The 13,812-nt window shown below is 37.2% G+C and overlaps 1 protein-coding gene across 5 annotated transcripts; it reads right to left on the bottom strand.

The window, feature by feature from the left end:
- Nucleotides 1-375: 375 nt before the first annotated feature.
- On the bottom strand, nucleotides 376-13,597 carry LOC103500116 (uncharacterized). Of its 5 annotated transcripts, XM_051086938.1 has the most exons (8): nucleotides 13,395-13,557; nucleotides 13,045-13,241; nucleotides 12,115-12,153; nucleotides 11,763-11,907; nucleotides 11,346-11,606; nucleotides 9,564-9,645; nucleotides 3,653-3,849; nucleotides 376-905 (listed from the first exon to the last, which is right to left on the bottom strand). In XM_051086938.1, the coding sequence occupies exons 4-8, from the start codon at nucleotides 11,901-11,903 to the stop codon at nucleotides 633-635; spliced, it is 954 nt and encodes a 317-aa protein (XP_050942895.1). In that variant the 5' UTR covers nucleotides 11,904-11,907; nucleotides 12,115-12,153; nucleotides 13,045-13,241; nucleotides 13,395-13,557; the 3' UTR covers nucleotides 376-632. The 5 variants fall into 5 exon arrangements, with proteins under 5 accessions (XP_050942895.1, XP_050942894.1, XP_008461544.1 ...); XM_051086937.1 differs by lacking the exon at nucleotides 12,115-12,153 and having other exon boundaries at nucleotides 13,421-13,562; XM_008463322.3 differs by lacking the exon at nucleotides 12,115-12,153 and having other exon boundaries at nucleotides 13,395-13,556.
- Nucleotides 13,598-13,812: the final 215 nt, after the last annotated feature.

Genomic DNA, 13,812 nt, shown 5'->3' with positions numbered 1-13,812 from the left:
AAAATGACATTACTTTCTTAGCAAAAGTAAATAATTTATCTTAATTCTCTTTTCTTGGGTTTCAGAATAAAAATTGAGTTCTAGAATAAAAAAATGTCATGTTTCTTTCAATATTTCACAAATACAATTTAGAGATTAAAAGATGTACATTTTCTTTGCCAAGTTCGATTTTAGTCTTTTCTCGTGCTAAAGTTTATTCAATTTTTTAACATTCGAGTTCAAGCTCAAATAATAGCAATTAATTGCACCTTGAATGTTCTGGATGCATAAAGGAAATGTAAGAACTAATTGTGTTCAACGTGATCTCGTTATCTCTTATAACATAATTGAAATGACCTTCTAAATACTTTACAAGTATTTTTAACACTTCAAAAATCAATTCAAACAAATTATTGTAGATAACCTTTCAGGAAATTTGTTTACCCCGAACTCAAAGTTAGGAGATAGGGTCGAAGGAACAGTATTAATGATATAAATAAAAACCCTTTCCAACTTTCTATACTGTATTTTACAGATACTTGAACAAGATTATTTAAAAGAAAAAAAGAAACTTTCCATTGGTGTTATAAACAGAGCCTTGCAGCTCAAAAGAAAACATGGTTATATCTCCTCCCTTCCTTAGTGTCCTATAATCACTGCTCTACACTTGCCATTTGACCTCGTGGTGCATCAACTCGCTTGCTTAGCTTTGTAAGAATATATGCCATGACAACTTTGGCACCAAGACTAGAGTGACCCCTCGACAGGCAGATCACCCCACCAATTAGAAGCAAACCATTGGTCACCAGTTTTTTTGATGCCCTCGAGAGCTTTCTTTCTTCTGAAGAAACTTGTCCACAAGACTCGATTTCCACCATGTTTGCTTTAGAGATAATGCCATCCGTATCCTCTAATCCATCTGGCACCTGTACGAATCAAAATGTGCAAGTCATATTCCTACAAAAGCAAGCTACACGAGGAACAAGTATATGAAAACGATAGGATTTTTCATCCAGAAAATAACGAGACTATTGCTAAAAAAATATTCGGTTGCATGAAAACTGTTAGAATTAGTAGGGTTTTGCCATTAGAGTATTTTTAGAAAGAATAGTATAGAAGATTTTGTTTCCTAAATTTTTCCTAAATCTTTTCCTTTCCTACTCCTATTGTACTCTATTTATTCTCTCCCTTTTGTACCTGTTGTATTCATAAGAGAAATAATAAAAACTAAAGTATCGTGGTTTTTCTCCCGGTTCTCAGGTTTCCACGTAAGCCTTGTGTTGTTGTTAATTGCTTTCAATATGGTATCAGAGCAGAGCAATAACAAAACCCTAGAAAATAACCTAGGAGAAACCCAGTTCGAAACTGAACCCGCCACTGCTGCCGCCGTGGACGCCGCTGTCGCCGCTGCCATGGAGGAACTGCTCCAAAACCTACAGAAACCGCCGATCTACCCAACACAAGAGGTTTCGCAGCCGTACACGCTGCCGGTTGACCAGAAAATGCCTCATACGCCGCTCCTGTCCGATGCGTGGGCCCACGCGCCGTTGTCTTTTCATCTCACCGCCCAGCCCATTCCCCTTTATGCGTCGTCAGATGTCCAACCGTCATACCCTTCCGGCCATCCGCATCCCCACGCGCTACCTATTAACTCTGGACAACAACTCTCAACTGTAAATCTGTCAAATCTGTACAGTAAGCATCCGTTGTATGTTGACTCTTCACAGCAATCATTGTTTTCTGGTAACAGGATTGATCAACCCTAGAACAGATCAGACATTGAAGCGGGCGAGTCTTCGACGCATTCCAAAGTAACTGGGTTCTTAGAATAATCGGCAATGATACAGTAGGACACTCTGACCATACTTTATTTACAAAGGTTTCCAAGACAGGGAAGATTGCTATTCTAATAGTTTACGTGGATGAAATTGTTTTGACTGGAGATGATCAAACAGAAATCAGTCAACTAAAGCAGAGAATGGGTGATGAATTTGAAATCAAGGATTTAGGAAATCTGAAATATTTCCTTGAAATGGAGATGGTCAAATCTAAAGAAGGTATCTCCGTATCTTAGAGAAAATACACCCTTGATTTGCTAACCGAGACAGGTATGTTGGGATGTCGTCCTGCTGATACTCCTATTGAATTCAACTGTAAACTAGGAAACTCTGATGATCAAGTTCCAGTTGATAAAGAACAATATCAGCGCCTTGTAGGTAAATTAATTTACTTATCTCGTACTCGTCCTGATATTTCCTTTGTTGTGAGTGTTGTGAGCCAGTTTATGCAGGCTCCCTATGAGAAACATATGGAAGCTGTTAACAGAATTCTGAGATACTTGAAAAATACACCTGGTAACGGATTGATGTTTAGAAAAACAAATAGAAAGACCATTGAGGCATATACTGACTCGGATTGGGTAGGATCTATTGTTGACAGAAAGCCTATCTCCGGTTATTGCACCTTTGTTTAGGGCAATCTTGTAACTTGGAGTAAGAAGCAAAGTGTTGTGACCAGGAGCAGTGTTGAGGTTGAATACAGAACTATGAGTTTGGAAATATGTGAGAAAATTTGGCTCCAAAAAGTCTTGTCAGATCTTCATCAGGAATGGGAGACATCATTGAACTAAACATGATAGAACTAAACATGTTGAGACTGATCGGCATTTCATTAAAGAAAGACTTGACATTGGAAGCATATGCATTCCGTCTATTCCTTCGAGCCAACAAGTTGCTGATGTTCTTACCAAGGGCCTTCTTAGACCACACTTCGAACTTTGTGTTAGCAAGTTAGGACTCATTGATATTTACGTCCCAACTTGAGGGAGAGTGTTAGAATTAGTAGGGCTTTGCCCTTAGAGTATTTTTGGATAGAATAATATAGAATATTTTATTTCCTAAATCTTTTCTTTTCTTACTCCTATTGTACTCTATTTATTCTCTCTCTTGTACCTATTGTATTCATAAGAGAAATAATAAAAACTAAAGTATCGTGGTTTTTCTCTCGGTTCTCGGGTTTCCACGTAACCCTCGTGTTGTTGTTAATTGTTTTTAATAGAAAAGAAACTAACAACGCAAAACAAAGCTAACATTTGTTTTTTGGAAACAAGGCTAACATGAAAATAGAGACTAACATACAAGGGCATAACTGAAAACAAGCAAAGCCTTAAAAAGCTCAAAAGAGATTAATGATAGCATTGCATCCACTATAGAAATCTTGAATTGAAAACCAAAAAAAAAAAAAATCATGGAGAGAGAACATCAAGTAGAAGACTAAAAACGAGTGGAGTTTCAGGCAGCAAAAGAAGTTGGAACAAAATTCTGAAAAATTCAGAACACCCTATGAAGAGAACACTAAAAAGAGAAACGTGTATGTACTATGGTCGCTTATACTTTAGTCTGCCATAATTTTTTTCGGATAAAAGTGACCCAACTCTATAACATGTTTTTCGTGGATTTCCCTTTGCAACATATTTCTAAAAAACCAAACTCAGCCTATAAACAGAACACTAAACACTGCTCGAAGCAAACTATCGAAGTGTGTTCTCTGCCACAACAGTAGGCGGCGAGAGTATCAGAACACTCCTTACATAAACTTGGATAATGAATAAAATGACAAAAATTAATCTTGAGCAAGTTGTAAATTCATTAGCGTTAAGGAGAAAATTTTTCACCTTCTTAATCAGAGTTATTGCAGAGACAAGTGAACTTGATGGATGGTTGTTGATTAGAGCGTATTTGCGTAATGCTTTATCCATTTTACAGACAAAGCTCCATATGCCCTTTGCAAACACAAGTTTTGCCATCTCCACATTCAAACCAGCATCTTCTTGGTGCAACATAGAGATCTCACATGCATTTCTGCCGGATACTGCAATTAAAATAATCTGAAACCATTAGGATAAGTGGTTCAAATTGGAAGTCTAGAAAGGATGTACAGCTGATTTTGTACACTTATAGCTAGCTTATAATGACTTGGATGGTTTTAAAAAAGTTACATTTTGCAATCCCTATGATTCACGAGTTCTCACAAAAGTTTTGATCTGATCCCAAAATTTTAAAAGTGAAATCTAATTCTTGAATCCTACAATTCTCTGTTAGAGCAGAATTTAAACCTTCATGAATGGATTACTACCTTGGATTAGAGCGGAAGTTGCTTTCTGTAGACCGAAGAGTTTAGCCGAAATGATGGAGGTAGCTCAGTTGGTGGAAAACAGAGAGATTTTCAGAAGAGAAGCAAATTTAATCGGGTATTTCGACAGGAAAATTTTCGTTCAAGCACTTGGAGGAAATAAGGTCGCCGCTAACAATGCTACTGGAGAAATTAAAGGAAACACCACCTTTCCTATTAGAACCATCACCTTGACAAGTCCTGGCCCAAATGAAAATCGAAGAGAAGGAACCTATAAGCGACTACCGGATGCAGAATTTCAAATCCGGAAGGAAAAAGGTTTATGTTTCAGATGCAACGAGAAGTATTCGGCCGACCATAAGTGTAAAATGAAGGAGCATCGCGAGTTAAGAATGTTTGTAGTAGCAAATGATAAAGAAGAGCTCGAGATTGTCGATGGAGAAGAGGTAGAGAAGGGAGAGTTGAATAAGTTAGAAGTCAAGGGAGATACCACCACTTTTGTTGAACTCTCAATCAACTCAGTGGTAGGTTTGAATGACTCGGGCACTATGAAGGTGAGAGGCAAGCTGCGGGATGAAGATGTGATAATACTAATCGATTGTGGCGCGACCCACAACTTTGTGTCTAAAAGGTTACTCAAGAAGTTGCTTATTCCAATTAAAGAGACAGCACACTACGGTGTTATTTTAGGCTCAGGAGCTGCTGTCCAAGGTAAGGGGGTTTGTGAGAAGCTGGAAATACGTATGAAGAACTGGACAGTTAAGGAAGATTTTTTACCCTTGGAGCTCAGTGGTATTGATATCATACTAGGAATGCAGTGGCTCCACTCCTTAGGGGTAACTACGGTGGACTGGAAGAACTTGTTGCTAACCTTTTCCGTTGAAGGAAAATCCATCAAAATTCAAGGAGATCCAAGCTTGACTAAAGCAAGGGTTAGTCTCGAGAATATGATCAAAGCTTGGGGAGTGGAAGACGAAGGTTTCCTCGTTGAATGTCGAGCAGTAGAACTTGTGACTCCGGCTAATAACGATTGCTATATGGCACACATGGAGATTGAGGCCGACAGCTCCTTGAGCACGGTGTTGAAACAATTTGAGGATGTGTTCGAATGGCCAGAAAAACTTCCTCCTAGAAGGGAAATAGAGCATCAGATACACTTGAAGCAGGGAACCGATCCTATAAACATGAGACCTTATCGTTATGGGTTTCAACATAAGGAAGAAATAGAAAAACTAGTCAAGGAAATGTTGGAATCAGAAGTTATAAGGCCCAGCATCAGCCATTTCTCTAGTCCTGTTTTACTGGTGAAGAAAAAAGATGTAAGTTGGCGTTTTTGTGTGGATTACAGGGCTGTGAATAATGCAACGATTCCAGATAAATTTCCAATCCCAGTAGTTGAGGAATTATTTGATGAATTAAGTGGAGCGGCTGTGTTCTCCAAAATTGACTTGAAGTCAGGGTATCACCAAATTAGAATGGTGGATGAAGATATTGAAAAAACGGCTTTTAGAACTCACGATGGTCATTATGAGTTCTTAGTTATGCCCTTTGGGTTGACTAACGTACCAGCACTTTTCAAGCGTTGATGAATACAAAAAGCCCTTTTTGAGAAAATTTGTATTAGTATTCTTTGATGACATACTCATCTACAGTAGAAACACAGTTGATCACATGGAACATATGACAAAAGTGTTGTCCGTACTAAGAGAACATGAGTTGTACGCAAACAAGAAGAAATGCAGTTTTGCTCAGCAAAAGGTGGAATATTTAGGCCATATTATATCCGGAGAAGGGGTTGAAGTGGACCCAGAGAAGATCAAGTCAATTACTAAGTGGCCAAAACGTACGAACATCAAAGAAGTTAGAGGTTTTTTGGGGCTCACAGGGTATTATCGACTTTTCGTACAGAACTATGGAGCTATTGCAGCACCATTGACTCAGTTGTTGAAAAAGGGGGGATATAAATGGTCTGATGAAGCTGAGGATGCATTTGAACGGCTAAAAAAAGCAATGTCATCTCTTCCAGTGTTGGCACTACCAGACTTTAAACAGCCTTTTGAAATAGAAACTGATGCTTCAGGCTATGGTGTTGGAGCAGTGCTAATTCAGGCGAAGAGACCAATTGCATACTATAGTCGTACGTTAGCCTTGAGGGATAGAGCCCGGCCTGTGTACGAAAGGGAATTAATGGCTGTGATATTAGCCGTCCAACGCTGGAGACCCTACTTATTGAGAGGAAAATTCAAGGTGAAAATTGATCAGAAGTCGCTGAAGTTTTTATTAGAACAGAGGGTTATCCAACCTCAATACAAAAACTGGATAGCAAAACTTTTGGGGTACTCCTTTGAAGTAGTGTACAAGCCAGGTGCTGAAAATCGGGCTGCAGATGCCCTTTCTCGAATACCAGCTGAGGTAGAATTAAAAGGCTTGTCTGCGCCGGTGACAGTGGATTTGGAACTGATCAAGAAAGAAGTGCATCAGGATCCCAAATTCCAGAAGTTAATGGCAGAATTGAGAGAGTTGGAAGATCGGCAGGGCAGTAAATATTCACTCCAGAATGATGTTCTGAAGTATAAGGATGGGTTGGTGATCACCAAAACTTCCTCATTAATTCCCACAATTGTAGATACCTACCATAATTTTGTTGTTGGAGGGCACTTCGGGTTTTTACGAACCTACAAGAGGGTATCTAGTGACTTATATTGGGAAGGAATGAAGGTAGATATTAAGAAGCATTGTGAGGAATGTTTGATATGCCAAAGAAACAAATTGCTAACCTTGTCCCCTGCTGGATTATTAGTACCCTTGGAGATTCCGCAAGCCATTTGGAATGATATATCTATGGACTTTGTGGAAGGCCTACCAAAGGCTAATGGGTTTGAAGTCATTTTGGTAATGGTGGATAGATTGAGCAAGTACGGTCATTTCCTGCCTCTTAAACACCCCTTTACCGCAAAAGTGGTGGCCAAATTGTTTGTAAGGGAAGTTGTGAGGTTGCACGGGTTTCCCTTGTCCATTGTATCAGATAGGGATAAAAATTTTCTAAGTCATTTTTGGCAGGAATTGTTTAGATTATCTGGAACCAAGTTAAACAAGAGTACAGCTTACCACCCTCAGACCGATGGGCAAACAGAGGTAGTCAACAGGGGAGTTGAAACCTATCTCAGGTGTTTTTGCAATGAAAAGCCAAAGGAGTGGGTAAAATGGCTTACTTGGACCAAGTACTAGTATAACACTACATTTCAACGAGCCATTGGGATATCCCCTTTTCAGGTTGTTTACGGCAGGAAACCACCTGCCTTACTATCCTATGGCAGTATGCAATCAAAAAATTCGACAGTTGAGGAGATGCTATAGGAAAGAGATGAGATTTTGAGTGCTCTGCGAGACCATTTACGTCTAGCACAAGAACAGATGAAAAATTATGCTGACCGGAAAAGAAGACATGTAAAATATTGTGTTGGAGATTATGTCTTTTTAAAGATCCGTCCTTTTAGACAACTCACCTTGTGGAGAAAGCGAAATGAGAAACTTTCTCCCAAATTTTGTGGTCCTTACAAAATTTTGGAGAAAGTTGGAACTGCTGCCTATAAACTTGAGTTGCCACATACTACTACCATTCATCCGGTGTTCCATGTGTCGCAGCTCAAGAAATTAGTCAGGTCACATGAAAATGCACAACCTACTATTCAGCATATTACTGAGAAGTTTGAATGGAAAACGGTTCCTGAAGAAGTCCTGGAGTATTTACAAAACAAGGCTAAACAGTGGGAAGTTCTGACCAAATGGGAAGGATTGTCACTGCATGAGGCAACTTAGGAGTCATATGAGGAAATGCATCATTTGTACCCTACTCTTCACTTTGAGGACAAGGTGAATCTAAAAGGGGGGAGTAATGTTAGACCCCCGATTAGATTTGTTTACAGCAAAAGAAAGAGTTAGTTATATTAATTGGAGTTAGTTATATTAGTTGTAGTAGCACATCACATACTCTTCACGTGAGTTAGTTAAAGGCTGGCAAGGGTAGTATAAATACTAATAGAATTTAGGCGGGAGGGATATGAGAATTTTGTTAGAAGATTTACTGTGATTTCTTGAGAGAGAGAAATACAGCAGAGAGAGACTCAATTCCATATTGTAACCCATACATGAATCAATAAAGAAGAGGAATTCAGTAGCAAGAAGGTAGTGTTTCATCATTCTCATTATAAAAAATAATAATAAATAAATAAATTTCTCAAATTCCCAAAAGATAGTAAAGCAGTTTTTATAGTAAGCCAGGATAGTCACAAACTGACTTCTTTTTAATTTTACTGATTATATTATATCAGAAATGAGAAACCGCAGGCTTATACTTGGCAATATCTAATAAGGACTATGACAATTAACAAGAATTTGTCTTCAAGCAAGGTCCAGTTTTCCTTCTCAACAGAAATAAAAATAAAGAATAAACCACGGCACAACCATATGTTTTTTCCTCTTTTACTTTTTGTTATTTATTATTGTTTTTTTGTTAAAGAAACAGAACGCAACCGAAGCAGCCTAAAAGATCAAGGGACACAGCACAACCAATTCTAGTTCCCCCATAAATAAAATCCCCCACTAATTTTTTATCATAACGAACACCTTTCCAACTTTCTTGAATTGCAGAGAAGAGGAAGGGTTCATTTTTTAATTTATAAATTATTGTTAAATTTTTTTCTTAGACTTTGGTAATTTGAGAATTTGACTTGGTTTATAAAATTGTCATGTGATAAGCAAGAAAATAGTATATATATTTTTTAATGGAAACAATACTTCTTCATTAAAATAATTTATGAGTATAATGCTCAAAATACATAAGAGGAAACAAAAATAAGAAGTTTCAAACTTAATAATACAAGGCTGCAACCAAATTACAACTAAGAGACTAAAAAAGAAACAATGAAAATATAAAACCAAGTAATCGTTGCAAAAGTCTGTCAATGCAATAACATTTTTTTAAAGGAAACACACTTTTCATTGATTTAATGGAAAGAGCAAAAGCTCAAAAGGCAATATCACATGAAACAAGATTACAAGAGAAATAAAGTCTACATTCAACAATCCTAATGTTACAAATTTAATTTTTAAAAAAGATTATTCAATCACCTTTCATTTACAGGAGCAAGAAACTTTCTTTAGAAGTAAGCAAAAGAGGACTAAAAGATAACTTGCCCTAATATTTTCAAAATTGCCCTATAAAGAAAAGAAACGTCAGTTAACCATTTATAACTTCCAAGACAGCATAACAAAAAAGGAAGAGAACTTTTACAAACATTAATTATACCACGTTTTTTATGACTCAAGTAATTGACAATATGCAATAGAACTTTTAAGTTTCTTTGATAAGATATGCAATGTTCCTAGGCAAATTAATATATATACATATATATTTATTTATATAAGCAACACGAGAAAGGATAGCCACTTGCCTCTCCTGATTCGCCAACCAGATCTGAAAAATGTCACTCGCACGTACTTCTTCTGTTGTGGGGCTGAAGGATGTTCACACTCCTGCCAAAAATAATTTCAAGGAAATAAACTTAATAGAGGAAAATGAAGTAGCTTGAAAGAAATAGACATAATTGTTCCCACAATCCAGAACTATCAATAGACGATCCACCATGTCCTAGTTACAGAAGACTTCCAAGAGAGATAGAACATTCATTATGAAACATACGCTGTCAATTTTGAACAGTTTCCTTCATTCTCCTGCCTTTGAGCTTTGGTCCTTAGTCCTTACAAACCAAAGCCTAAAAGGAGGTATATCTTAAATCACCAATTCAACACAAAAGTTTAAGCTAGTAGTTTATGAAAATCTAATTATATATCATTAACACAACCCCTCACTTGAAGGATTGAAATATTTGAAAGGCCCAACAAGTGGAAATCAATTTTAATTGGGGAGGAAACAACAATGTAGGGGCTTGAACACAAAACCTCCCTAGACCACCTACTCAAATACCATCTTAAACCACCAATTCAACCCAAAAACTTAAGTTAGTGGTTGAATGCAAATTTAATTATATATCACTAACAAAAACCTAACAAGAAACCAAACTTCCTCCCTAGATTGCTCCAACACTTTATTGATCATATTCCTCAAAACCTTAAAGCAAAGTACAAAGTGCCAGCTCTCCAGAAAAACAAAAAAACAAAAGGGAAGGTGCTGCAATGACTCCTCAAACATAGACCTGATAACACTAGGTTGGGGGCCATGTTAATATTAGACTAAATAAACAGAACCAGAGAGCCAGAGCACAATTGCAACATCACAAAAGATAACTGAAGTCCACGGCTTCTTCTTTATAAAGGATGCAACACTATGCAGTCATGGAAATCAAAGCAGATCTCCCATTATTTGATCAATGTGTTAATTCTACCATGACATGCGAGGGAGAAGAAGAAGAAAAAGACGAGCAATACCGCAACTTCACGCAGTTATGACATCAGCAAAGGGGCATTTCACATCTTTTCAAAAACCAGATCATTTGCCATTTTGGGCCTTTAAAATGGGTCATCTATACAATGATTTCCACTGAGATTTTAACTTCAGTTCCTAAAAGTTTGCTGCGTGATCAGTCTCTATAATGCAATTCTTTTCTCTATGGTGGCAAAGTGTGTCAATGATGTCTTTTCCATTGTCAGGCTGCAGGTAGGTTGAGTTCATGTTCATGGCAGATAGAGATGGGAGGGAAAGAAAGGGTGTCATGGTAGATGGGTATCATGTCGGGCACTGTATAGGCTATTCTATTGTCAAAGATTGAAAAGCTTCTGTGTTGTCCATTTGAGAAGGCATTTAATGTTTTCAGCATATCAATAGTTGTAGCTGCTGAGAAAGAACCAACGGAAGAAGAGGACGATGACAGATGGAGAGAGGGAGATTGAGGAGTAAAGGAGTAAAGAGAAATCCATCTCCTTGCCAAAATGGGAAGTCATAATTGTATTGGCTTTGACAGATTCTCAATCTTAGATATAAAGAAACGGTTCTGTTTCTTGTATACATATAAATCTTCCTACTAGGCTAGAAGCCATATAAAAGAGAAATTTGTAAAACAATGCAATTCTCATGGTAGAGAACTACAATATATAGTGAGTTTTTCCTTAATCAAGTGATTAAAATACAATCAATTATCAACAACACAAATTCATACTTACCTAACGAAATCATGTAGGTTAGTGTGCTGGCGTGGGCAAAGCAATAAGATTAATACCTTGGTAAAACAGTAAAAGGTTTCATCTTTCCCTTCCCATAATCTCCATGATAGTATATACTCCCTCGGCGTCAATAATGGAAATTTTTTTAAGGTGCGGCCGACTTCAATTCCACTAGTCCCATCCATTTGTAGCTGTTCATGCATAAGCATGGTACTGTCCCACTGTTTTCTATAGTCATTGTCCATGTAGAAGTCTCTCAACAATTTTGGACAGCAATTTTCAAATATTGTCACGCTCGAGTATTTCAAAGGACCATCCTGCAACAAGATCGAGACTTTACCAATTTGAACTCAAAATCATCACTTCACAAACCAAATAAGCAAAGAATTGCCATCTTTTACAAATAGAATAGTAATTCATATCTAGACCAAAATATCATTTCACATAAGAAAAAATAAAGACAGGATGAAAACCTTAGGCTTGCAGCATTTAGCACTATATGAAAGATGATCATTACTTTTTTCTACAACACGTTCCCATTTCTCATTCTCATTTATCCTTCCATCCAAATTGTCCAATAAAGACTTCAAATCTGTATCTGAAATAGCCTCCATTATTCTGCACAAATAAGACGATCTTCAATATCACTTAACTACTAGCAAAACCAAGGTGATAATTTGATAGTATCTCTAATCCACTTTATTTACAATTTTATGATTGATTACTTATTTTGGCACTTATCTGGAAAGTGAGAGTTTGATATATAATTTAGTTTATTTTGCATTTTTTCATATCTTGTATGAATTCCCAACAGACAAAACTGACCTTTAGCTGTTATAACATTTGCTCTTCCTATTGTAGAAACTGCGAAAGAAAAGGGGTGCAATGAGGAGGAAAAGTTTTGAGGGAAAATTATGAGTGAGAAATTTTAGTGGTAATTTACAGTATTAGCAAAGACATCATGAATCGTCTTAGTAAGAAAGTCCTTGACTATGCAAGGGGAACTCTTATTGACTGCACTGTCCGGCCTCCGTCCATGTGAAAAGAAGTTGGTGGCCAGAGGTCATTGGTTGAAATTTCAGGAAGGGTTGATGGAGATTTCAGATGTCCCTCACTTTACTCTTCGTTCAAAATTTAGTGGTGCTTCATTCGAAGAGTTCCAAAATGTTGTGGACTAATGCAGTGAAAGCTTTGCTGTTTGAAATATGGTTTGAAAGGAAACAAGTATTTCACAATAAGCAAACCACTAGAAGGTATCGTTTGACACTATTTAGCTCAATGCTTTACCTTGTGGCACTCTTTCCAAGCAATATGCAGATTTTTCGAACTAAGACCTAAACTTAAATTGGCGGACAATCTTTTATATATATATATATATATGAGTGTCCAGGTTAACTTACGCGCGCACCTCTACAACATTTGGGTGTCAAGAAAACTCGTAGTAAATTAATTCTTATGTAGGTAGCCATCAGGGATTGAACCCACAATCTCTTAATTACTTATTGAGAGGATGTCTCACTTTTTACTAGGCCAATGCAATCTTATCTTCAGATTTTTAGAAATCTCAATGAACCAAATGAACTCTAATCCGTGAAAAGTACTGCAACTAAAATAACTACAAATTAAAGACTCCAGAAACCCAACTGTACAGTAAAAAACTATATTCAAACAGAATACAATCATCTACACAAGTACCAAAACAAATATATGATCATCATGGATAAAAGCCAGAAGAGAAAACTAAGAAAAAATCACCTGGATGGCGGAGGACATTCACATGAGGGAGAGGACGTGTGGCGATCAGCAACAAGAGAGGAGGCATGGAAGCGGGAGAGAAGGGAAGAAACATTTTTCTTGGAATAAAAAAGGTGACAAATTGCAATGAAAAGGAGAACGAAAACAGTGCCCCAACTACCATAAATAGTCCCACGCCAAAGATCCTCGGACGTAGCCTGAAATATACCAGCCATGTTTCATAGAATCAATGAAAAGATTAGCCTGTGCGGGCGGGGGATGTGGCAGAGAAAAGGGTTGAATAGGAGTATGTATGTATGACGGAGAAATCAGAGAAGGAAGAAGAAATTAGGGAGGGAAATGGACATTACAGAAGCATGTGTAACCGAAACCTAACTCATAAGAACATCACCGAACTGAAGTCTGCAGTAGCGACGGGTACCAAGCCTCCCGCGATGGATTCCCTCTTATCTGTCACGGGTGAACATACTTCAAGCTCTTTTTTCTTATTTTTCTTTTTAAATAGAAAGTTACTTCTTTTTATGATAAGCACAAACCCCCATATGTTATCTCATATTTAGTTTTAATTTTAAAATGTTTTTCGTGGTATTGTTTTAAAAACGGATAGGCCTTTTGGTTCCTTTGATAGCCCTCCTATCAAATCTATTATCATGTATCATATTTGTAGTATGAAAAAGAGATGCCACAGTTTGTTTTTTTCTAAATTTTTTTGGTATCTAATATAATTTCCTTTATTCTAATTTAGTCATGATTTAAAATATATTAACT

The sequence above is a fragment of the Cucumis melo genome, chromosome 6 (assembly GCF_025177605.1).
Source record: "Cucumis melo cultivar AY chromosome 6, USDA_Cmelo_AY_1.0, whole genome shotgun sequence".
Classification (NCBI taxonomy): domain Eukaryota; kingdom Viridiplantae; phylum Streptophyta; class Magnoliopsida; order Cucurbitales; family Cucurbitaceae; genus Cucumis; species Cucumis melo.
Note: the sequence above shows the minus strand (reverse complement) of the source record. Positions and strands in the feature narration are given on the sequence as shown.